Source organism: Callithrix jacchus, chromosome 6, assembly GCF_049354715.1.
Source record: "Callithrix jacchus isolate 240 chromosome 6, calJac240_pri, whole genome shotgun sequence".
NCBI lineage: Eukaryota > Metazoa > Chordata > Mammalia > Primates > Cebidae > Callithrix > Callithrix jacchus.
Window position 1 is genome coordinate 116958346 of NC_133507.1, and position 26463 is coordinate 116984808.

The following is a 26463-nucleotide window of genomic DNA, read 5'->3' on the forward strand; positions in this document are numbered from 1 at the left end:
CACTTCATCTGTAAAGGCACAAATATAGACTAAAAGTGAAGATATTCCATGTAAATGGGAACCAAAAACAGGTTTGGAATTTGCATGGAAGATCTTCACTTTTAGTCACTTTTAGTCTATGCTTGTCTTTACAGATGAAGTAGTAGCTATACTTCTATCAGACAAAATAGAGTTTAATAAAAAAACATAAGAGATAAAGGAGGTCATTATATAATGAAAAGGGATCAATTCATCAAGTAGATAAAACTATATATCCACTCAATATTGGAGCATTCAGATACATAAAGAAAATATTATTAAAGTTAAGGAGATAGACCCCAATAACAGAAAAGGACTTTAATACTCCACTTTCAACGTTGGACAGATCATCTAAACAGTAAATCAACAAAGAAAAATTGAACCTAAACTGCAGTATAGGCCAAATGGACCTAACAGACATTTACAAAATGTTCCTTTCAATAGCTATAAAATATACACTCTTCTCATCAGTGCATGCAAGATACTCCAAGTTAGACCACATGTTAGGCCACAAAACAAGTCTCAACAAATGTAAAAAAAAAATCAAATCAGACACAATAAAGTAAAACTGGAAACCAATAGCAAGGACTTTGGATACAGTACCAACACATAGAAATTAAATAAAAAGCACATGAAGAACCATTAAGTTCTTAAAAATTAAGATGGAAATTTTTAAGAACTATTGAGTTCTTAAAAATTAAGATGGAAATAATAAATTTCTTGAAACAAATAAAAATGAAAACGTAATATACCAAAACCTATGGAATACAGCAAAAGCAGTGCTCAAAGAGAAGTTTATAGTTTAAAAAAGACATAAAAAATAGATTTCAAATAAACAACATAAAAACATACCTTAAGGAAATAGAAAAGCAAAAACAAATCAAACCCAAAATTAGTAAAATAAATAATAAAGACCAGAGCAGAACTAAATAAAAGAGACAAAAAGGCCAAGTGCAATGGTCCATGCTTGTAATCCCAGCACTTTGGGAAGCCAAAGTGGCTGGATCACTTAAGGCCAGGAGTTTGAGACCAGTCTGGCCAACATGGCAAAACCCTGTCTCTACTAAAAATATAAAATATTATCTGGTGTGGTTGCATTTACCTGCAATCTCAGCTATTCAGGAGGCTGAGGCATGAGAATCACTTGAACCTGGGAGGTGGAGGTGGGAGTGAGCCTAGGTTACATCACTGTACTACAATCTAGGGAACAGAGTGAGACAAACAAAAATAATAATAATAAATAAAATTGACAAACCACTAACTAGACTAAGAAAAAAAATCACTAAAGACTATTACAATTTACAACTATACAATAATAAATTCAAAAACCTAGAAAAAATAGACAAATCCCTAGACACATATAACCTACCAATATTGAACCAGGGAAGAAAAAGAAAATCTGCACAAATAATGAGTAATGAGATTGAATCAGTAATAATAGGTCTCCCTAAAAAGAAAAGTCCAAAACTGGATGATTAATTCTATGAAAATTTTAAAGTACTAATACTAATTTTTCTCAAAATATTCCTAAACCTTGAAGAGGAAGGAATTTTTCCTAACTCATTCTACAAGGCAAGCATTACCTTGATACCAAAACCAGATAAGGATAGAACAAAAGGAGAAAACTACAGGTCAATATGTGTGATGAACATAGACACAAAAATCCTCAACAAAATACTAACAAAACAAATCCAGTAACACATCAAAAAGATAATATACCACAATCAAGGGGTATTTATTCTAGAAATGGGAGGATGGTTCAACATTCATAAATCAATATATGTGATACATCAACCACAACAAAAGAAAGAGAAACCATACAATCATCTTAATAGATGTGGAACAAGCATTTGATAAAATTCAACATGCCCTCGTGAAAAAACTCTCAACAACCTTGGTATAGAAGGAAAATACCACAAAACAATAAAGGCCATATATGACAAATCCACAGCTTTCATCATACTAAATGAGAAAAACCAAAATAATTTTCTCTAAGATCTGGAGCAAGACAAGCATGCCGCTTTCACCACTTTTATTCAACATTGTACCAGAAGTCTTAGCCAGAGCAATTAAGCAAAATTTTTTAAAAGGGGCATCCTAATTGGAAAGGCAGAAGTAAAACGTTCTTGTTTGCAAATGACATGATCTTATATTTAGAAAGAAAAAATAAGGACTCCACCCAAAAATTGTTACAACTGATTAATGAATTCAGCAAAGTTGCAGGATACAAAATCAACATACAAAACTCGGTAGCATTTCATTACACCAACAGAAAACATTCAGAAAAAGAAAGCAATCCATTTATAACAGCTAAGAAACTAATTACCTAGGAAGAAATTTAACCAAAAAGTGAAAGATCTCCACAATGAGAAATAAAAAACACTGAAAAAAATGAAGAAAATCCACTAAAAAATGCAAAGCAATTATGCTTTGGAAAAATTATTGTTGTTAAAATGTCCATACTGCCCAAAGAAATCTATACATTCAATACACTCCCTATCAAATTCCAAGTAAAACTCTTTACAGACATAGATAAAATAATTCTAAAATTCATATGGAACCATAAAAGACCCCAAATAGCCCTAATCCTTAGCAAAAACAAACAAATGAACAAACAAACTAAAACAAAAACCAAAGATAGAGGAATCACACCATCAGACTTCAAAATATAGTACAAAGCTATAGTGACCAAAACAGCATAATGCTGACATAAAAACAGACACTTAGACCTATGGGACAGAATAGAGAAAGCATAAATAAATCTATGCATTTATATTCAACTCATTTTTGACAAAGGTATCAAGGACATACATTGAGGAAAGGACAGCCTCTTCAATAAATGGTGTTGGGGAATCTGGGTATTCATATGCAGAAGAATGAAACTATGCCCATATCTCTCACCATCTACACCATCTACAAAATAAAATGAAAAGGGATTAAAGACTTAAATCTACCACCTGAAACTATGAAAGTACTAGAAGAAAACACTGGAAAGATGCTTCAGGAGACTGGTCTGAGCAAAGATTTTTTGGGATAAGACCTCAAAAGCATAAGCAACAAAAGCAAAAATAAGTAAGATTATATCAAGCTAAAAATTTTTGCACAGCAAAAGAAACAATCAACAGAATGAAGAGACAATCCACAGAATGGGAGAAAATATTTGCAAAATATTCATAGACAAGGGAAAAAATATTAATAACCAGAATGTATAAGGAACTCAATCAACTCAACAGCAAATAATAATTCAATTAAAAATGGGCAAATGAAGAACCAAGAATGGGCTGCCCTTGGGGAAAGAGGATCTAGGATCCAGTTGGTGCAGCTTATGGCTTGTCCCTATGTGTACAGTTCTTAAATTATTCTTTTTATTTTTAAAAAATTATTCTTTAAATAGAATATAGGCATGTGGCTTAAAAGGAAACCTTAAAAGGCACAAAAGGATTTGTCTCATTTTAAATAAAAAAAAACTGTATCAGCATAAAATAAACATTTATTTGTTTGAAAAAATAAAAATAAAAAAAAAAATAAAAATGGGCAAATGATCGCAACAGACATTTCTCCAAAGAAGACATACAAATGGTCAACAGGTATGTGAAAACATGCTTAACATCTCTAATCATCAGGGAAATGCAAAGTAAAACCACAATGAGATATTATCTTATCCCAGTTAAAATGGCTATTATCAAAAAGACAAAAAGCAACAGATGTAGACAAGGATATGGAGAAAGATAATTTGCACGCATTTTTGGTGGGAATGTAAATTAGTACAGCCAATATAGAAAACGGTATGGAAGTTCCTTTAAAAACAAACATAGAACTATTAGGTTGTTGCAAAAGTAATTACAGAATACTATGTGATCCAGAAATCCTATTGCTGGGTATATATCCAAAAGAAAGAAAGTAAGTATATCAGAGTTATCTGCACAAAGAAATAATAAATGTTTGAAGGGACAGATATCCCAATTGATTATAAACATATATTGAAATATTACATGTATCTCATAAATACATACAATTATTATGTACCAATAACATGAAAAGATAAGGCACAAACTAGGATATAATATTTGCTAAAGATATCTAAAACAGACTTGTAAAGGAGATATATAAAGAACTCTTCTAATGTAATAAGCAACAGCAAACTATCCAATAAAAATGGGCCAAGTATTTAAGCAGGCACTTCATCTAAGAAGATACATGAATGCCAAACAAGCACAAAAAAATGATACCCAATATTAGTCATTAGGAAAATCAACTAAAAGCCATAAGGTACAACACATCCATTAGAATGGCTACAGTAACAAAACAAAATAAAAACAAAGTATGGGCAAGGTGGAGAAACTAGAAACTTCTTCATATGTTGTTTGTAGGAATGTAAAATGTACAGCAGCTTGGAAAACAATTTAGCATGTCTTAAAAAGTTGAACATATACCTACTATACAACTCTTCATTCTATACCCAGCTATTTGCCAAAGAGAAATGAAAATTATATGTTCACAAGACTTGCATGCAAATGCTCACAGCAGTATCATTCATAATGGTCAAAACCCAAACACAATAAATGCCATGAATAAACCTCAGAAATAAATATATGATTGCAGTTATATGAAATTTTAGAAAAGGTAAAGCTATAATGGCAGAAGACTAGCAATTGCCTAGGGCAAACAGTGGGTGAGAGGATTAACTGAAATCGGCAAGAGGGAACTTTTGTAAATGACAGACGTATTCTAAAACTGGATTTTGGTGAAGGTTGTGCAACTACAGTAATTCACTAAAACTCACTAAATTCTACATTTAGCAAAGATGAATTCAGTGGTATGTGAATTATCTCTCAATAAATCTTTTTTTTTTTTAAAGAAAGAAAGAAAAGAAAGCCTATCTGCAAGGCTTTGAAAATAAAATGTTGCTCCCAAAAAAGGTTAGAGAGAACAAAGACAGATTACAAACAAAATAATGACAAAGTGACATAGGGTTCTTGTCAACAATACATGCCAAAATATAATGGTTTTCCCTTACCTTACACAAGTATCAACTCAAGATGGATCAAAGACTTAAATCTAAGACCTAAAACCATAAAAATTCTAGAAGATTACAATAGAAAAACTTCTGGATATTGGCCTAGGCAAAAATTCATGACCAAGAATCCAAAAGCACATGCAATGAAAACAAAGATAGATAAGACCTAATTAAACTAAAAAGCTTCTGCACAGCAAAAGAAATAATCAACAGAGTAAACAGACAACCCACAGAGTGGGAGAAAATATTCCCAAACTATGCATCCACATTCAACAAAGGACTAATATCCAGAATCTGTAAGAAACTCAAAAAGTCAGCAAGAAAAAACAAATAATCCCATCAAAAGTGGGCTAAGAACATGAATAGACAATTCTCAAAAGAAGATATACAAATGGCCAACATAGGAAAAATGCTCAACATCCCTAATTATCAGAGAAATGCAAATCAAAACCACAATGCAATACCACTTTACTCCTTCAAGAATGGCCTAATTTAAAAATAAATAACAGATGTTGGCATGGATGTGGTGAAAAGGAAACAGTTTTATACTACTGATGAGAATGTAAACTACTACAACCACTACAGAAAACAGTATGGCGATTCCTTAAAGAACTGAAAATAGAACTACCATTCAATCAAGCAATCCCACTACTGGGTACCTACCCAGAGGAAAATAATTCATTACATGAAAAAGACACTTGCACACACATTTATAGCAGTACAATTCACAATTGCAAAAATATGGAAGCAGTCTAAATGCTCATCAATCAATGAGTGGATAAAGAAAATGTTATATGTACATTATATGTATGTACATAAATATATATATATATATATGTATAGACACACACCATGGAATACTACTACTCAGCTATAAAAAGGAATAAAATAACAGCATTCACAGCAATGTGGATGGAATTGGTGACCATTATTCTAAGTGAAGTAACTCAGGAATGGAAACCCAAACATCGAATGTTCTCACTCATATGTGGGAGCTAAGCCATAAGAATGCAAAGGCATAAGAATGATATAATGAACTCTAGGAACTCAAGAGGGAAGGGTGAGAGGTGGGTGAGGGATAAAAGACTACACATTGGGTATAGTGTGCACTGTTCGGATGATGGGTGCACCAAAATCTCAGAAATCACCACTTACGAATTTATCCATGTAACCAACCACCACCTGTTTCCCCCAAAACTGTTGAAATAATGATTTTTAAAAAGGTAATCATTAATATTTTTCAATATATCATTTCCCAGATGTACAGGAAAAAAACTGCTATTATTCTTTAATTCTGCAGCCAACTTAACCATTAATTCAAGAAAAAGGATGAAATTTAGACCTTTATAGACATAAAAATTTAGAGTTTACTACTCATTCTCATTGCAAGAAATACTGGCCAGGCACAGTGGCTCACACCTATATAATCCCAGCACTCTGAGAGGTTGAGGTAGGAGATCACTTGAGCCCAGGAGTTTGAGACCAGCTTGGGCAACATGGCAAAAACCCGTCTCTACAAAAAATAACACAAAAAATTACCTGGGCATGGTGGCACATGCCTGTAGTCAGGCGACTGATGTGGAAGAAACATCTGAGCCCAGGGTGTCAAAGTCTGGAGTGAGCTATGATCATGCCACTGCACTCCAGCCTGGGTGAGCAAGAGGGTAAGATTCTGGAGAGACACAGAGAGACAGACAGACAGAGGGGGGGGGGAAGGGGAGGGGGGGAAAGAGAGAGAGAGAGAAGCGAGACAGCGAGAGTGCTAGACGAGGGGAAAAGGGGCAGGGGAAGAGAGGGAGGGAAGAAAAGAAAGAAGGAAGGGAAGGCAGGGAAGAAAAAAAAGTGGGGAGGGGAAGAGGGGGAGGGAAGAGGCAGAGGAAAAGAAAAGAAAGAAGAGGCTGGGCGCGGTGGCTCAAGCCTGTAATCCCAGCACTTTGGGAGGCCGAGGCAGGTGGATCATGAGGTCAAGAGATCGAGACCATCCTGGTCAACATGGTGAAAACCCGTCTCTACTAAAAATACAAAAAATTAGCTGGGCATGGTGGCGCGTGCCTGTAATCCCAGCTACTCAGGAGGCTGAGGCAGGAGAATTGCCTGAACCCAGGAGGCAGAGGTTGCGGTGAGCCGAGATTGCACCATTGCACTCCAGCCTGGGTAACAAGAGCGAAACTCTGTCTCAAAAAAAAAAAAAAAAAAAAAAGAAAGAAGAAAGAAGGAAGCAAAGAAGGAAGGAGGGAGGGAAGAGAAAGATGAGAGGAAAAGAGTGGGAGGAAAAGAGTGGGGAGGAAAAGAGTGGGGAGGAGAGGAGGTGGAAGGGAGGAGAGGAAGGAAAAAGGAAAAAAGAAAGAAGGAAGCAAAGAAGGAAGGAGGGAGGGGAGAGAAAGATGGAAAGAAAGGTAGGTGGAAAGAAAGAGCAAACTACTAAGAGATAATCTTCAGCAAAAAGACAATGAACCCAGAAATGAGGAGTGGAATCTAAAAGCAACTTTATAAAAAATTACAAAACATGTTAGTAAATCTAAGTGTTACCATTTGGAAAACGAGAGTATGGGTATTTAAGGACTTGGTGGAACTAAAATATTAAACAATAATCACATAGAAAATATAATGGAAAGCTCAGAGCTAAATGAAATCATTTTAAGGTCTTCGTGTGTTACTCAGAGTACAGAAAAAAAATGAATTTTCAGCTTTAAGAAATAAATTAAATATGTAGTTTTATATGTTAGGGTAACTATCAAAAGAATAAAAATATATTTCATAGCTTTTAAACCAATAAGAATAAAGGAAGAATAAATTCGACAAAAAGCAGACAAATAAAAAAATAAGCAAAAGCAACATGATAAATGTAAAATATATTAGAATTCCATGTGTATAAGAAATTCCACATATTAAAAATACCAATAAATACAAATGGGATTAAACAAGCTATTAAAGTACACAACTCTAAGTCCAAATTTTAGTAAGTCCCTCTATATCCCATTTATAAAAGGCACACGGGTGGATCATGAAGTCAAGAGATCGAGACCATCCTGGTCAACATGGTGAAACCTCGTCTCTACTAAAAATACAAAAAATTAGCTGGGCATGGTGGCACGTGCCTGTAATCCCAGCTACTCAGGAGGCTGAGGCAGGAGAATTGCCTGAACCCAGGAGGCGGAGGTTGTGGGGAGCTGAGATTGTGCCATTGCACTCCAGCCTGGGTAACAAGAGCGAAATTCCATCTCAAAAAAAAAAAAATGCTGAAACAGTATCTGCCCTACCCTCAAAGAAGGGAGGACTAAAAATAACAGGCACAGGAAGTTGTGTCAAGAAAGCTTATCTTTCCTGACCAGGACTCCAGGTAAGAAACAAACAAACAAAAATTCTTCTAAAAATTTGTCTACCCTCCATTGACTTGGATATTGATTATACTGCTTGTGTGATCTGAGAGTGCTTAAGTCAAGAAAGCAGGGGAAAACGAATAACATTCTAGTGGCACCTGGCAAAAGCAAATTCAAAACACCTCTAGAAGAGGCACATACGCTCAATCCAACTGCATAGGACTCCAACACACTCCTCTTTAGCCTTGCTAGCACTCAGTACCCACTGTCCTCCCTTCAAGATGACTATCTAGCCAATAAAGTCCCACATGCGGCAGTAGAACAGGGACCTGTGGCTGAGTCACCATAATGGAACATAAAACCCCACTTGTCCCACAAATGGTGTATACCCTAAGAATCATAACGAAACTAAAGCAAATACTAAGCAACTAACACCAAGCTGTGCAGAAACAAAGCAAAGAGGAACTGGTGACTTGTGTCTGCCTTGCTCCCTGAAACAGTGAGACAAGACCAGGCACTGTACATACTGCTGACCATTTCACCCCAATTCCTTTTCTATACAAGGAGAATCGTAATGCTAGAGAAGTCACCCCATCAACCTAAGCTGATGAAATGAAGGGGGAAAAAAAAACCTGCTAGAATCCCCCACTGGCTACCACGGCCATAACAAGAACTTCCAGAAATTCCACTCACTCAACCAATATCGAGTATTAACATTGATACCTTTACAACTCAGGATATTTAAAAGTGGAACACACAGCTGGGTGTGGTGGCTCATGCCTGTAATCCCAGCACTTTAGGAGGCTGAGGCAGGTAGATCATCTGAGGTCAGGAGCTCGAGACCAGCTTGGTCAACATGGCGAAACTCCATCTCTACTAAAAATGCAAAATTAGCTGGGTGTGGTGGCGCACGCCTGTAATCCTAGCTACTCAGGAGGCTGAGGCAGGAGAATCGCTTGAACCAGGAGGCGGAGGTTGCAGTGAGCCAAGATCATGCCATTGTACTCCAGCCTGGGCAACAAGAGCGAAACTCCATCTCAAAAAAGCAAAAAAAAAAAAATAAATAAAAGTAGAACACACTTCATAGGGTTAAATTCAATCTCTTTCATCCTATACTTATACTCCTCATTCCAACAAGCCTTTGAGGAACCCTTAGAGACACACAGAACTCTAAAATTCTTAGGTTAAAGGTTGCCAGGAATCTAATGTGGATAACACATACTTGTTAGCTTATGGAACTTACATAATGACATTAACAAGAGTACTTCTAAAGTTTTCTCTTTCTTTATGTGGCGATTTGCCCTTTGATTTGGAAGTAGATGGTCCAGAATAACTATCATCAACTTGGTGGGGTAATTTGCCCTTTTTTCCAAAACGTTCCATGTATTCAGCTTAAATTAAAAAAAAACACACACACAATTATTCATCTAAAAGTTAAGCTAAAACATTTTACATGCTTAGAATAAGATGCTAAATCACTTTTCAAGAAAAAAAATACACTTTCAAGTAATCCTAGCTCTAATTTTCTTTTACTATCAGGAAGTTAAACTACTCCTCTTTTGTATCATAACTAGAAATGTCTATTTCAAGAACATTCCACTGATTTATATCTTGATTAATATGCTAATAAAATTTTCTATTATATATACATAGAATTCTCTAAAAGTGAAAATTAAAATTATTATAAAAACAGGATACAAAACTATTTGAGAAACTTTAAGGAACCATGACAAAAAAGTTAATATTAACTGTAATCAATCTGATAAACACTATATTTTAGTGTCACAATAATAGAAACTATTAGAGAATATATTAATAGAAACTATTAATATTTTCTAATAGAAAATATTAGTCAAAATAATAAACATTAAAATGACTAATTTGAAAGTTATGTCTACAATTTATTAAAATACGCAAAAAAGAAAAAGAAAAGAGGTTTATTAAAATACCTCCTAGAAAAATATTCTTAGTCTTTGATGTAGAGGCAAATTCTGACCACAATAGATAAAAGTTTTAGTATAAACATCCCAATTCCTAAAATATCAGCTCTTACAGCATTTACAACAGCCTAAAATAACTAAGAACTAGAATCAATTATTTTCTGAGGGAAGATGTTTCAGAAATTTTTTTCTACATGACATTAATGTCATTTAGGTTTTATAATTCTACTATATGATTAACTAAATATTGTCTGGTTTCTCTCTATATAGATATTATCCCTAAGTCTGATTTATAATATTGAAGTTCTTACCATAGGACAGTTCATTTTTAACACTAAATGGTTCTGGAATCTCATCATCCTGCTTTACATTCAAATGGAATGATGGAGCTGCCTGCTGCCAGCAGGGCTTTGTCCTCACCTAAAACATAAAATTTAAATAGAATTAACAAACCATGTCAGAAAAAAAACTTTTTCCATGAAATCCATGAGTATTTATAAGTACAGGCATTTTCTCAAACTGATCAGAACATCTGGATAGAAAACACCCAATAGAAGATCTTATTTAAGCCTGTGAATGGTCATGGTGTGCACCATTTGGGGGTCATTAGCAAAAGCCCTGCTGCTGGTTGGATGTATGTGTCTGTTACCTAAAACCAGAATGTTTATTCTAGAGAGTCTACTCCTCATCCCCAGATATTGTTAAGTATCTTTAAACCTTCTATCTTAACAAAATGTGTTCTCTATCGGTCTCCAGTGCTAATGAGTTCCCTTTGCATTCCAGCTCCAAAAGGTCTTCCTGTTCTCATGGCTGTAAACAGCCCTAGATTGCTCTGGCAACTCACAAATGTATTCCACTGTTTAAGGCAGGGGTGACAAATTATAATACATACACAATTTTGGCAGGTGTCATAAAAATGGAGAAGGCTAATGATGATAGGTTCCTGGCACTCAAGCTCTGTGCTGGGAAATGACAGTGTGTGGTGGGGACTGTGGCAGAAGAGAGAACACCTTCATCTTCTAAAAAGGCAATGACTGATTAGCTCAAAGCAATTATTGCAATACCAGAACACAAATCTGCTGCCGAAGGCTGTGGTTCTTCAATAAACCCAGAAAGTCGGATTTTAAAGTAAAATATATATACTTTTAACCCAATTTAGTCTGTCTCTCCCTTTCTAATCCAAACCAACTTGGAAGTCCATATCTGTACTGGTTTCATCTGCCTAGTTTTACTCTCCCCAATCTCTTGCTTCTACTTCCCAAACGAGCTACCTGCACACAAGCCCTTATTTTAGTACCTCTTGTTAGGGACAAGCTGCCTCAGAAAACTCCCTCTGCAAAAGCTGACCCCCCACACCCTCTGATTCCCTTGCAGCTGCATTCCTGAACTCCTGTCTGGGTGCTACAATTAAGCAAAGCACGATTTAGCCATCTGGGCAGCCCAGGGGGAGACAAGGAAAACAAATGTTTGTTATCATACTTGCAAATTCCTGTTTTACACAAACCTGTAAAATCCTGTTTTTTTTTTTTTTAAACTGCCACCACAAAAGTCACAGGATAGTGTGTTTTAAGTCTGTCTGTGCTTGTTACAAGCTGATAGATTATCTCAGTCCTGAAACTCTCTTATGCCCCTCTCATCCCAAATAAATCCCTCATTTTGTAAGCTCAGGGCTGCCTCCTCTGATTGTTATGTGGTAGCCCTGCCGGTTAATAAAACTTCTCGTCTGATTTTGGATCTATTCTTCTTTCTCTTGGCTAACCTTACATATTGGTGTCGAATCCCAGAAGGAGTAGGCTCTGGCCAGGCGTTCTTAAGGGACTCTCTCTTTCTCTCTCTCTCCCTCCCTCCATCTCCTGTCACATCTCTCCCGGCCAATCCTCCCCTTCCTGAATCTGCTGAAGACCCAGAGGATATCCCAGACTCTCCCATTGCTGGTGACCTCAAGGGAGACTCTTGCTATTTACCCAGAACCCTTGACCATCTCTGTCTTCCCAAAAGACCTAGCACTGGGCCAAGGGCTTCCTCCAGCCTCCAGGCCTCTGGTTCCTCCATTTCAGGGATGCCTCACTTGGCAGCTACCTCCTCTATTCTGGACAGGGCCCACAGGACAGGGGAGGCCTCTCCTCTCCTGCTATGCTAGTCAATTGGCAGTCTCTTCTTCCTCTGCCTCCCTCCTTCATCTGCTGTGGGAGCCTGTTAGTCTACCCCTTCGAAAACTAACCCCCTTGGGTGTCTTCCTGTGTAATGTCAATACTCGGCCTCCATTCAGAAGTACATCCTAAGAGGCTTATCTTTTACTGTAATACTGCTTGGCTTCAATACAAATTAGACAATGGCTCACAATGGCCCAAAAATAGCACTTTTGATTTCAATATACTTAGAGACTTAGACAACTTTTGCCATCACAGTGGGAAATGGTCTGAGATTCCTTATGTTCAGGCTTCCTTCACCTTCTGTAGCTGTCTTTCCCTCTTCCAGTCCTGTTCTACTTTCCAAATCCTCTGTGCTCACTCCAAACCTGACTCCTCCTGTCACTCTCCCTATGGCCCTGCAGAGCACTCATCTCTGCTACACTCCCCACAGCCCCAGCTGACGACTCCTCTTTCTTTGACCCCGCCAGTTTTTTCCTCCTCCTCAACCATGTCAGGATCCCCCACCAGAGCATCTGGATCCCTCACCAGAGTGTCAGGATCCCCCACCAGAGCATCTGGATCCCCCACCAAAGCATCTGGATCCTCTACCATATGCCCCACTCCAGCCCTACCCCTTCCCTGACAACCTCCTTCCTGTCTCCACCCCTTACACATTCCCAAGTCCAACATGTCCAGCAATCAGCTCCCTTGCTTCCCCTCCCGGAGGTAGCAGGGGTTGAAGGAATTGTCCATGTCCACAGCCCCTTCTCCCTCTCCAAGCTCTCCTAGATTGAAAAATGTGTTGGGTCCTTCTCCTCTGATCCCAATACTTATATCAAAGAATTTAAATATCTCACCCAATCTTAGGAATTCACCTGGCATGATCTCTATATTATCATCTCTTCTACCCTCCTTCTGGAAGAGAAGGAAAGAGTGTGGCTCACAGCCCAGGCACATGCTGACGATCTTCATCAGCAAGATCCTACTAAGCCTGTCGAAGCCACTGCTATCCCCCAGGAAGAGTCTTCCTGGGAGTACCAACTCACAGACCCCGCCCGGGCATCCTGTCACCATATGATTGCTTGCCTTATTGCAGGCCTTAACAAAGCCACCCATAAGGCTATAAATTTTGAAAAACTCCAAGAAATTTCCCAAAAAGCAGATGAAAATCCTGCCCAATTCCTTTCTCACCTTACAGAGGCTCTCCAAAAATATACTCATATTGACCCTGGCTCCCAAGAAGGAACTATTGTTCTTAATACCTATATTTTTTTTTTAAATTTTTTATTGGATTATAGGTTTTGGGGTACATGAGCAGAGCATGCAAGACAGTTGCGTAGGTACACACATGGCAGTGTGCTTTGCTTTTCTTCTCCCCTTCACCCACATTTGGCATTTCTCCCCAGGCTATCCCTCCCCACCTCCCCCTCCCACTGGCCCTCCCCTTTTCCCCCCAATAGACCCCAGTGTTTAGTACTCCCCTTTCTGTGTCCATGTGTTCTCATTTTTCATCACCCACCTATGAGTGAGAATATGCGGTGTTTCATTTTCTGTTCTTGTGTCAGTTTGCTGAGGATGATGTTTTCCAGATTCATCCATGTCCCTACAAACGACACAAACTCATCATTTCTGATTGCTGCATAATATTCCATGGTGTATATGTGCCACATTTTTCCAATCCAGTCTATTATCAACGGGCATTTGGGTTGATTCCAGGTCTTTGCTATTGTAAACAGTGCTGCAATGAACATTCGTGTACATGTGTCCTTATAGTAGAACGATTTATAGTCTTTTGGATATATACCCAGTAATGGGATTGCTGAGTCAAATGGAATTTCTATTTCTAAGGCCTTGAGGAATCGCCACACTGTCTTCCACAATGGTTGAACTAAATTACACTCCCACCAACAGTGTAAAAGTGTTCCTTTTTCTCCACATCCTCTCCAGCATCTGTTGTCTCCAGATTTTTTAATGATCGCCATTCTAACTGGCGTGAGATGGTATCTCAATGTGGTTTTGATTTGCATCTCTCTGATGACCAGTGATGATGAGCATTTTTTCATATGATTGTTGGCCTCATACATGTCTTCTTTCGTAAAGTATCTGTTCATATCCTTTGCCCACTTTTGAATGGGCTTGTTTGTTTTTTTCCTGTAAATCTGCTTGAGTTGTTTGTAAATTCTGGATATCAGCCCTTTGTCAGATGGGTAGACTGCGAAAATTTTTTCCCATTCTGTTGGTTGCCGATCCACTCTAGTGACTGTTTCTTTTGCCGTGCAGAAGCTGTGGAGTTTCATTAGGTCCCATTTGTCTATTTTGGCTTTTGTTGCCAATGCTCTTGGTGTTTTTTTCATGAAGTCCTTGCCTACTCCTCTGTCCTGGATGGTTTTGCCTAGATTTCCTTCTAGGGTTTTTATGGTGCCAGGTCTTATGTTTAAGTCTTTAATCCATCTGGAGTTAATTTTAGTGTAAGGTGTCAGGAAGGGGTCCAGTTTCTGCTTTCTGCACATGGCTAGCCAGTTTTCCCAACACCATTTGTTAAACATGGAATCCTTGCCCCATTGCTTGTTTTTGTCAGGTTTATCAAAGATTGTATAGTTGTATGTATGTTGTGTTGCCTCCGGTGCCTCTGTTTTGTTCCATTGGTCTATATCTCTGTTTTGGTACCAGTACCATGCTGTTTTGATTACTGTAGCCTTGTAGTATAGTTTGAAATCCGGTAGTGTGATGCCCCAGGCTGTGTTCTTTTTGCTTAGAATTGACTTGGCTATGCGGGCTCTCTTTTGGTTCCATATGAAGTTCATGGTGGTTTTTTCCAGTTCTGTGAAGAAAGTCAATGGTAGCTTGATGGGGATAGCGTTGATTCTGTAAATTACTTTGGGCAGTATAGCCATTTTCACGATATTAATTCTTCCTAACCATGAACATGGAATGTTTCTCCATCTGTTTGTGTCCTCTCTGATTTCGTTGAGCAGTGGTTTGTAGTTCTCCTTGAAGAGGTCCCTTACGTTCCTTGTGAGTTGTATTCCAAGGTATTTTATTCTTTTTGTAGCAATTGCGAATGGCAGTTCGCTCTTGATTTGGCTTTCTTTAAGTCTGTTATTGGTGTAGACGAATGCTTGTGATTTTTGCACATTGATTTTATATCCTGAGACTTTGCTGAAGTTGTTTATCAGTTTCAGGAGTTTTTGGGCTGAGGCGATGGGGTCTTCTAGGTATACTATCATGTCGTCTGCAAATAGAGACAATTTGGCTTCCACCTTTCCTATTTGAATACCCTTTATTTCTTTTTCTTGCCTGATGGCTCTGGCTAGAACTTCCAGTACTATATTGAATAGGAGTGGTGAGAGAGGGCATCCTTGTCTAGTACCAGATTTCAAAGGGAATGCTTCCAGTTTTTGCCCATTCAGTATGATATTGGCTGTTGGTTTGTCATAAATAGCTTTTATTACTTTGAGATACATTCCATCGATACCGAGTTTATTGAGGGTTTTTAGCATAAAGGGCTGTTGAATTTTGTCAAATGCCTTCTCTGCGTCAATTGAGATAATCATGTGGTTTTTGTTTTTGGTTCTGTTTATGTGGTGAATTACGTTGATAGACTTGCGTATGTTGAACCAGCCTTGCATCCCTGGGATGAATCCTACTTGATCATGATGAATAAGTTTTTTGATTTGCTGTTGCAATCGGCTTGCCAATATTTTATTGAAGATTTTTGCATCTATGTTCATCATGGATATTGGCCTCAAGTTTTCTTTTCTCGTTGGGTCTCTGCCGGGTTTTGGTATCAGGATGATGTTGGTCTCATAAAATGATTTGGGAAGGATTCCCTCTTTTTGGATTATTTGGAATAGTTTTAGAAGGAATGGTACCAGCTCCTCCTTGTGTGTCTGGTAAAATTCGGCTGTGAACCCATCTGGACCTGGGCTTTTTTTGTGAGGTAGGCTCTTAATTGCCGCCTCAACTTCAGACCTTGTTCTTGGTCTATTCATAGTTTCAGCTTCCTCCTGGTTTAGGCTTGGGAGGACACAGGAGTCCAGGAATTTATCCATTTCTTCCAGGTTTACTAGTTTATGCGCATATAGTTGTTTGTAATATTCTCTGATGATGGTTTGAATTTCTGTGGAATCTGTGGTGATTTCCCCTTTATCATTTTTTATTGCATCTATTTGGTTGTTCTCTCTTTTCTTTTTCATCAGTCTGGCTAGTGGTCTGTCTATTTTGTTGATCTTTTCAAAAAACCAGCTCTTGGATTTATTGATTTTTTGAAGGGTTTTTCGTGTCTCAATCTCCTTCAGCTCAGCTCTGATCTTAGTAATTTCTTGTCTTCTGCTGGGTTTTGAGTTTTTTTGATCTTGCTCCTCTAGCTCTTTCAATTTTGATGATAGGGTGTCAATTTTGGATCTCTCCATTCTCCTCATATGGGCACTTATTGCTATATACTTTCCTCTAGAGACTGCTTTAAATGTGTCCCAGAGGTTCTGGCACGTTGTGTCTTCGTTCTCATTGGTTTCGAAGAACTTCTTTATTTCTGCCTTCATTTCGTTGTTTACCCAGTCAACATTCAAGAGCCAGTTGTTCAGTTTCCATGAAGCTGTGCGGTTCTGGGTCGGTTTCTGAATTCTGAGTTCTAACTTGATTGCACTATGGTCTGAGAGGCTGTTATGATTTCAGTTGTTTTGCATTTGTTGAGCAGTGCTTTACTTCCAATTATGTGGTCAATTTTAGAGTAGGTGTGATGTGGTGCTGAGAAGAATGTGTATTCTGTGGATTTGGGGTGGAGAGTTCTGTAAATGTCCACCAGGTTTGCTTGCTCCAGGTCTGAGTTCAAGCCCTGGATATCCTTGTTGATTTTCTGTCTGGTTGATCTGTCTAGTATTGACAGTGGAGTGTTAAAGTCTCCCACTATTATTGTGTGGGAGTCTAAGTCCTTCTGTAAGTCATTAAGAACTTGCCTTATGTATCTGGGTGCTCCTGTGTTGGGTCCATATATGTTTAGGATCGTTAGCTCTTCTTGTTGTATCGATCCTTTTACCATTATGTAATGGCCTTCTTTGTCTCTTTTGATCTTTGTTGCTTTAAAGTCTATTTTATCAGAGATGAGAATTGCAACTCCTGCTTTTTTTTGCTTTCCATTAGCTTGGTAAATCTTCCTCCATCCCTTTATTTTGAGCCTTTGTGTATCCTTGCATGTGAGATGGGTTTCCTGGATACAGCACACTGATGGGTTTTGGATTTTTATCCAATTTGCCAGTCTGTGTCTTTTGATTGGTGCATTTAGTCCATTTACATTTAGGGTTAATATTGTTATGTGTGAATTTGATACTGCCATTTTGATGCTAAGTGGCTGTTTTGCCTGTTAGTTGTTGTAGATTCTTCATTATGTTGTAGCTCTTTAGCATTCAGTGTGATTTTGGAATGGCTGGTACTGATTGATCCTTTCTATGTGTAGTGCCTCTTTTAGGAGCTCTTGTAAAGCAGGCCTGGTGGTGACAAAATCTCTGAGTACTTGCTTGTTTGCAAAGGATTTTATTCTTCCTTCACTTCTGAAGCTCAGTTTGGCTGGATATGAAATTCTGGGTTGAAAGTTCTTTTCTTTAAGAATGTTGAATATTGGCCCCCACTCTCTTCTGGCTTGTAGTGTTTCTGCCGAGAGATCTGCTGTGAGTCTGATGGGCTTCCCTTTGTGGGTGACCCGACCTTTCTCTCTAGCTGCCCTTAGTATTCTCTCCTTTATTTCAACCCTGTTGAGTCTGACGATTATGTGCCTTGGGGTTGCTCTTCTTGCGGAATATCTTTGTGGTGTTCTCTGTATTTCCTGCAATTGAGTGTTGGCTTGTCTTGCTAGGTGGGGGAAATTTTCCTGGATGATGTCCTGAAGAGTATTTTCCAGCTTGGATTCATTCTCTTCGTCCCCTTCTGGTACACCTATCAAACGTAGGTTAGGTCTTTTCACATAGTCCCACATTTCTTGGAGACTTTGTTCATTCCTTTTTGCGCTTTTTTCTCTGATCTTGGTTTCTCGTTTTATTTCATTGAGTTGGTCTTCGACTTCAGATATTCTTTCTTCTGCTTGGTCAATTCGGCTATTGAAACTTGCGTTTGCTTCGCGAAGTTCTCGTATTGTGTTTTTCAGCTCCTTTAATTCATTCATATTCCTCTCTAAGGTATCCATTCTTGTTATCATTTCCTCGAATCTTTTTTCAAATCTTTTTTCAAGGTTCTTAGTTTCTTTGCATTGATTTAATACATGATCTTTTAGCTCACAAAAGTTTCTCATTATCCATCTTCTGAAGTCTAATTCCGTCATTTCGTCACAGTCATTCTCCGTCCAGCTTTGTTCCCTTGCTGGTGAGGAGTCTTGGTCCTTTCTAGGAGGCGATGTGTTCTGGTTTCGGGTGTTTTCCTCCTTTTTGCGCTGGTTTCTTCCCATCTTTGTGGATTTGTCCACTGGTCGTCTGCGTAGTTGCTGACTTTTTGTTTGGGTCTCTGAGTGGACACCCAGAATGTTGATGATGAAGTATTTCTGTTGCTTGGTTTTCCTTCTACCAGTCTAGCCCCTTCGCTGTACGACTGCTGAGGTCCGCTCCAGACCCTGCTTGTCTGGGGTGCACCCCTAGTAGCCGTGGCACAGCGAGGGATGCTACCAGTTTCTTTTTCTGCTCTCTTTGTCCCAGGATGATGCCTGCCTAATGACAGTCTTTTGGATATAGAGGGGTCAGGGAGCTGCTTGAGGAGACAGTTTGTACTTTATAGGGGTTTAATTGCTGAGCTGTGCACTCTGTTGTTCATTCAGGGCTGTTAGGCTGCTATGTTTGATTCTGCTGCAACACAGCTCATTAAACAACCCTTTTTTTTTCCTCAAATGCTCTGTGTTGAGGGGTTTGGGCTTTATTTTTGGATGTCCGATCAGGTGTCCTGCCCAGCTCAAAGGCAGACTAGCCACTGTTTGGCTGCCGAGGCTCTGCCCTGCTGTTGTGTGATTCGCGCTGTTCCTGCCGGCTCTGCTGTGGTCTCCGCCACGCCCTGCGGCGGAGTCTCTTCGTTGTAGCATGTTGCCTCAGCAACGGCTGGCTGCGTCAGCAGTGGGCGTGTATCTCAGTAGGGACAGGTTGCCTCGGCAACGGCTGGCTGCATCAGCAGTGGGCGTGTATCTCAGTTGGGGCGGGTTGCCTCGGCAACGGCTGGCTGCGTCAGCAGTGGGCGTGTATCTCAGTTGGGGCGGGTTGCCTCGGCAACGGCTGGCTGCCTCAGCAGTGGGCGTGTATATCAGTTGGGGCAGGTTGCCTCCGTAGTGGTGGACGCCCCTCCCCCACAGAGCGTCTCAGACCGTCTGCCCGGGATAGTTTGAAATCGCGGTTTTGTTCGTCCCACTGGGTATCCCAAACGATCTGTCCCTGCAATCCCCTGGGCTGGGCTACTGTGCAAGTCTCGTTCAGTCTCAAGTCCAGCCCTCTCAAGTCTCAGGTTGCCGGTTCAACAAGGCACCCGGACAAGTGCGCCCTGTGGGGATTGCTGGGTAGGGCCGGCCGCCGCCGCCCCGGCTGCCGGCTTCGCCAGGCAGACCTACTGCCTGGCGTCCCGTGTCTTTTTATACTTGGGAGTTTCCCCGTTCTGTGGGCAACAAAGATCAGTCTGGAAATGCAGCACTGACTCACCGTTTGCTAATTCAACGCGGGCTCCAATCCTGGGTTGTTCTCACAGCGCCATCTTGAGTCCCCTCCTTAATACCTATTTTATCTCCCATTTTGCCCCTGACAACCAGCACAAACTTAAAAAGGCTGAAGATGGCCCTCAAACCCCACAAGACCTCCTTAACCTGGCTTTCAAAGTCTTCAATAACAGAGATAAGCAGGATAAATTCGATAAAGCCCAGAGATGTGCTAAATACCGGTTTCTATCTGTGGCTATCCATCAGCCTAGCCATAGTACCTACCCAAGGGCACAAAGACCCGATAGCAGTGGCCCTCCTGGGCCTTGTTTTAAGTGTCGCAAACAAGGCCACTGGGCACGGGCATGTCCTAACCCACGAATGCCAAAAAGCCCTTGCCCAGTCTGCCAGGAGACAGGTCACTGGAAGTCTGACTGTCTTCTCAACAAACAGAAAAGCCTCCACCTCAGAGCCACCACCCATTCCGCAAGACAAAGTGAAGAATCTTTTGCACTCCTGCAGCTCCTTGGCCTAGCCAGTGAAGACTGACAAGGCCCAGGGCCCCTGGCCCCATCTGCCAACATTGCATCGGAGCCCAGGGTAACTCTACTAGTAGCAGGTAAGCCGATCTGTTTTTTAATCAATACCACGGCTACCTACTCGGCTTTGCCTGAATTCTCAGGACCCACTCATCCCTCTCAGGTTTCAGTTGTGGGGGTTGACGGATTCATCTCACTCCCACACACCACCAGACCTCTTACTTGTTCCCTATTTAATATTGTTTTCTCACACTCTTTCCTTATCATGCCTCGTTGCCCTACCCTCATCCTAGGCAGAGACCTCCTAACCAAATTCAAAGTTTCCATCACCTTTTTCTGTTCCCCACAACCAGATTCTCTCCTACTCCTCTCTGCCACCATGTGAGCCCTTGACCCCTCTCCCCAATATCCATTCCCTGTTTCTTTTGTTAATCCAATAGTGTGGGATACCACTACCCCTTCTCTAGCAGCTCACCATGATTCCATCAAAATCCAACTAAAAGACCCCCCAGATTTCCTCATGTCTCTCAGTGTCCCATTTTATTAACCTAAACACTTACAATCCCATCATAAACAGACTCCTCTCACAAGGCAACCTTAGGCCGACTCATTCTCCATACCCCCTGTCACAGAGGCCAATGACTCATATCGGCTAGTCCAAGATCTCCAGTCTATCAATCAGGTGGTCCTTCCCATCCATCCAGTAGTTTCTAACCCTTCATCCCTCCAGATGCAACCTATTACACTGTAATAGAACGTTCCCTCATCCCTCCAGATGCAACCCATTACACTATAATAGAACGTCCCCTCATCCCTCCAGATGCAACCCCTTACACTGTAATAGAACGTCCCCTCATCCCTCCAGATGCAACCCCTTACACTGTAATAGAACATCCCCTCATCCCTCCAGATGCAACCCCTTACACTGTAATAGAACTTTCCCTCATCCCTCCAGATGCAACCCATTACACTGTAATAGAACGTTCCCTCATCCCTCCAGATGCAACCCATTAGACTGTAATAGAACATCCCCTCATTCCTCCAGATGCAACCCATTACACTATAATAGAACGTCCCCTCATCCCTCCAGATGCAACCCATTAGACTGTAATAGAACATCCCCTCATCCCTCCAGATGCAACCCCTTACACTGTAATAGAACTTTCCCTCATCCCTCCAGATGCAACCCATTACACTGTAATAGAATGTTCCCTCATCCCTCCAGATGCAACCCCTTACACTGTAATAGAACATCCCCTCATCCCTCCAGATGCAACCCATTACACTGTAATAGAACGTCCCCTCATCCCTCCAGATGCAACCCATTACACTGTAATAGAACATCCCCTCATCCCTCCAGATGCAACCCATTACACTGTAATAGAACATCCCCTCATCCCTCCAGATGCAACCCATTACACTGTAATCGAACGTCCCCTCATCCTTCCAGATGCAACCCATTACACCATAATAGAACGTCCCCTCATCCCTCCAGATGCAACCCCTTACACTGTAATAGAACGTCCCCTCATCCCTCCAGATGCAACCCATTACACTGTAATCGAACATCCCCTCATCCTTCCAGATGCAACCCCTTACACTGTAATAGAACGTCCCCTCATCCCTCCAGATGCAACCCATTACACTGTAATAGAACGTCCCCTCATCCCTCCAGATGCAACCCATTAGACTGTAATAGAACATCCCCTCATCCCTCCAGATGCAACCCATTACACTGTAATAGAACGTCCCCTCATCCCTCCAGATGCAACCCATTACACTGTAATAGAACATCCCCTCATCCCTCCAGATGCAACCCATTACACTGTAATAGAACATCCCCTCATCCTTCCAGATGCAACCCATTACACTGTAATAGAACGTTCCCTCATCCCTCCAGATGCAACCCATTACACTGTAATAGAACGTCCCCTCATCCCTCCAGATGCAACCCATTACACTGTAATAGAACATCCCCTCATCCCTCCAGATGCAACCCATTAGACTGTAATAGAACATCCCCCTCATCCCTCCAGATGCAACCCATTACACTGTAATAGAACATCCCCTCATCCCTCCAGATGCAACCCATTACACTGTAATAGAACTTTCCCTCATCCTCCAGATACAACCCATTACACTGTAATAGACCTAAAAGATGCCTTTTTTTAAACCACTCCTTTTCATCCTGACTCCCAAAATCTCTTTTTCAGTTGGTCTGACCCTGAAACCGTCCAGTTACAACAACTTACTTGGACAGTCCTCTCCCAATTTCTTTGGACAAGCTCTAACTCAAGAGCTCACCTCCCTAAACATCTCCCATAGCCAGCTCCTCCAGTATGTGGACAACCTCCTCCTCTGTAGCCCTTCCCTAGAGGACATTCAGACTCACACTATTACCCTTCTGGACTTTCTTGCTAATAAAGGATACAGGCTTTCCCTCTCCAAAGCACAACTCTCCACTCCAACAAGATGTACTTAGGAGTCCAGCTCTCCCCCAGGGCCAGAGCCATAACCCCAGCATGAGCAGCACTGATCGACAGCCTGTCCCACCCACCTCTAAAGGTGAAATTCCTTCTTTCCTAGGACTAACAAGCTTCTTCAGAGTATGAATTACCAATTTTGCCCTCCTGGCCCACACCCTCTATGAAGCAGCTAAAGGCCCTCTAAATAAGCTCCTAAATCCTTCACACAGTACAGTCCCTAGCTTCCACAAACTTAAAGCTGCCCTCGTAACTACTACTGCTCTATCTTTGCCTGACACCTCTCAGCCCTTGCTTTTCTACACAGCCGAAAACCATGGAACAGCCCTTTGTGTCCTTGGCTAACAAAAGGGAAGTTCTCCTTCCCTCACTCCTATAGCTTACCTATCTAAACAACTAGACAACAACATCTGAAGGTGGCTGACCTGCCTCAAAGCCCTAGCAGCAGCTGCCACCCTAGCCTTAGAAAGCAAGAAACAGTCAAGACACCACAGTCCACAGCCCACATAATCTACAAGATTTCCTCTCCTCCAGAGCACTAAGCACACTTTCTCCTTCTTGTACCCAACTATTCCATGCCCTTTCTTGAAAACCTTGAGTTCTGCGTCTCCAAAAGAGCCCCTCAATCCTGCATTTCTACTTCCAGTATCTTCCTCCTCTCCCACCCACTACTGTACTGAAATCCTGGATCACCTACAGCCTCATTTCCCTAATATCTCCCTGAAACCTCTCCCCAATCCTGACAACCAGTTATTTATAGATGGCTCCTCTTCAAAGTCAGCCAACTCCCATGAAATCACTGGGTATGCAGTCATCTCCCTTAACTGAGTAATTAAAGCTCAACCTCTACCCCCAGGGACCTCCTCCCAAAAGGCAAAACTTATAGCTCTCACCAGGGCTCTAATCCTCTCCAAAGGCAAACCAGTCAAAATTTTTACCAACTCCAAACATGCCTATCACATTCTCCATTCTCACACCATCTGGCAAGAGAGAGGATTTCTTACTGGCAAAGGAATCCCCATCACTAATGGCCCCCTTATTTACCAACTTCTCCGAGCTGCACACCTCCCGGCTAAAGCAGGAATTATACACTGTCGAGGACACCAATAGTGTAGAAATGAAATCTCAAGAGGAAACAGAAAGGCCGAGGAGGCAGCAAAATAAGCTTCCATTTCTTCTGTCCCTGCCCCTCTCCTCATTACCCCCACAATCCAACCCCAATATTCCCATACTGAAAAGGCTTCACTGTTACAAGAGGCTACCTCCACAAACAACCCTGCTTAACTCCTTCCCCATATACAGACTCCAATTCTTCCTCAAGTTCCTAACTCTTTTAATGGTCAGCTCCATTGACTCTGCTCCCTCAAAATCCCTTCTCACTTCTACAAGGCTCAAACAATCTCTCCATCTCACTCACTCCTTGTTACTACGCTCCAACTCTACACTTGCTTCCAATTGCTGGACCTGTTTTCCCTTTCCTCTACTGCCTACTCAGCTAACACAGTTTCTCAGCCCTGGGACCATATTCCCATTCGCTTTTCACACACCACCCAAAAAGGCTCTGCCTTTGTAGGCAGAGCCCTCACCCTCACTGGGAGCTACCCCACTGCCCTCGCTAACGAAGCTACCAAACCTCTCTCCACATACACTGCCAATTACAACCTCACAAAACTCCCTCATCCTCCTATCCAAGGTCCCATTCTTATGTGTCACCTCTTCCAATGGACACATACACGTAGGCACCATCCCTGCCTCTGCCTGTGGCTCACCTCGAACCATCTCTCATCCCTCTTCCCAGACCTCACTCCGAGATTATTCAGTTTCACCTGAAGCTTAGGGCCTCTTTACCCACCCCCTCCGCATTAGCTCCCTTCCTGCCTCTCAAACATGGAAACCCCTTCCCCAGACAGGAGCTCTCAAAGGGGTCTCTCCCTCCTCCTCACTCTGGGTTACTGAAGTGAACTGAGTCATTCCAATATCTATTCTCAATCCACTTGTCAGTCTGCATTAACACTTCAGGCATCTTCCTCTGCAGATCCACAACCTACTTCTGTCTCCCTACCAACTGGACAGGTACCTGCACTCTAGTCTTCCTGACCCCCCACATAAACCTGTCTCTCCAAATGAAGAACTCCCTGTCCCTGCTACAATACATGCTTGCTCAAAAAGAGCAATACAGTTCATTCCCTTATTAGCCCTTGAAGTCACAACTAGCATTGGGTTAAAAGCAGGAAGCCCAGGAACCTCATTATCATATTTCCAGTCATTCTCCCAAGACTTCCAATCATCACTAGAAAAAATAGCAGACTCTATTGTTGCAGCAAAACTCCAGCCAAAGAAGACAAAGAGACCAATGGAGACCAAAGAGAACTTTTTCAGGCGCCCAGGCCAGCAGCAGGCTCACACCTTCAATGGCTGCCAACCCCTACAAAGAAGGCAGTTTTGCTTATATGCAGTTTAAGGCAGGTAAACAAGGCAGGATGCAGGTTTCAGACAAAGACAATGCATTATTCTTACAATTCTGAGAGGACTTACAATTTAGTTATCTTGACCAGTCAACCTTGCTGCTAGACAGGAATTACAGAGGTGTGCAGGGCTCTGGAGGCAGGTGATAAGCTTGGAAGGTTGAGATGAGCTTGCAGCTGCAACTTGTTAGCTATGCTGAGAGTAGCTGTTTAAATTCCTTAGCCTATGTATAACTTCTAAATTACCGTTACTTAAGGTTAACTATTACCCATCTTATGCTTATTATTTTAAACTTTATTATTACTTATTTGATCTTATCTTATTTTCTTTCCACACTATCACTCACCTCTAAAATCAACTAGACTCTCTTTAGCAGCAGTCACCCTACAAAACAGCAAAGGCCTAAATTTCCTCACTGCTGAAAAAGGAGGTTTGTGCCTCTTTTAAAATGAACAATGCTGTTTCTACCTCAGTGACTCTGGGTTAGTACAAAATGCTGTCAAGAAAAACTCAAAGACCAAGCACAAAGCTTAAAGACAGTCAGTTCTCCTAGCCCCAGTAGTTCCGTAACTCCTGGGCAACCTGGCTACCGCCCCTCCTAGGTCCTGCAATGACCCTTTCCCTCCTTCCAGCATTTGGCCCCTGCCTCTTTGACTCCTCTTCCAGTTCTTGCAGGACCATATTAAAGCTTTCACCCATGGAACAATGCAAGATGTGATGCTGCTCCAAGAATACCGACAGCTCCAAGAATGACAATCCCTACGATCTAGAGCCCTGCAAATGTCACCCATATCCAGCAAGAAGCAGCCAGATGACAACGGTGCCCCTCTTCTATTACCTATTAAACGGCTGGAATGTTAGGGACAAGCTGCCTCAGAAAACCCCCCTGCACAAGCT

The 26463-nt window shown here is 41.1% G+C and overlaps 1 protein-coding gene across 9 annotated transcripts in view; it reads right to left on the reverse strand.

Moving 5' to 3' along the window:
* DNAH7 (dynein axonemal heavy chain 7) overlaps nucleotides 1-26463 on the reverse strand; it is a 391865-nt gene that overhangs the window by 344375 nt on the left and 21027 nt on the right. For all 9 annotated transcript variants that reach the window (XR_013519014.1, XM_035305175.3, XM_078328052.1 and 6 more), the window contains exons 4-5: nucleotides 10607-10715; nucleotides 9599-9746 (exon numbers count right to left, since the gene is read on the reverse strand). Coding sequence is in view for 7 of the 9 variants with exons in the window: in XM_035305175.3 (XP_035161066.1) it covers nucleotides 9599-9746; nucleotides 10607-10715 (257 nt within the window). In the remaining 2 variants the exon portion in view is untranslated. The remainder of the gene's footprint in view (nucleotides 1-9598; nucleotides 9747-10606; nucleotides 10716-26463) is intronic.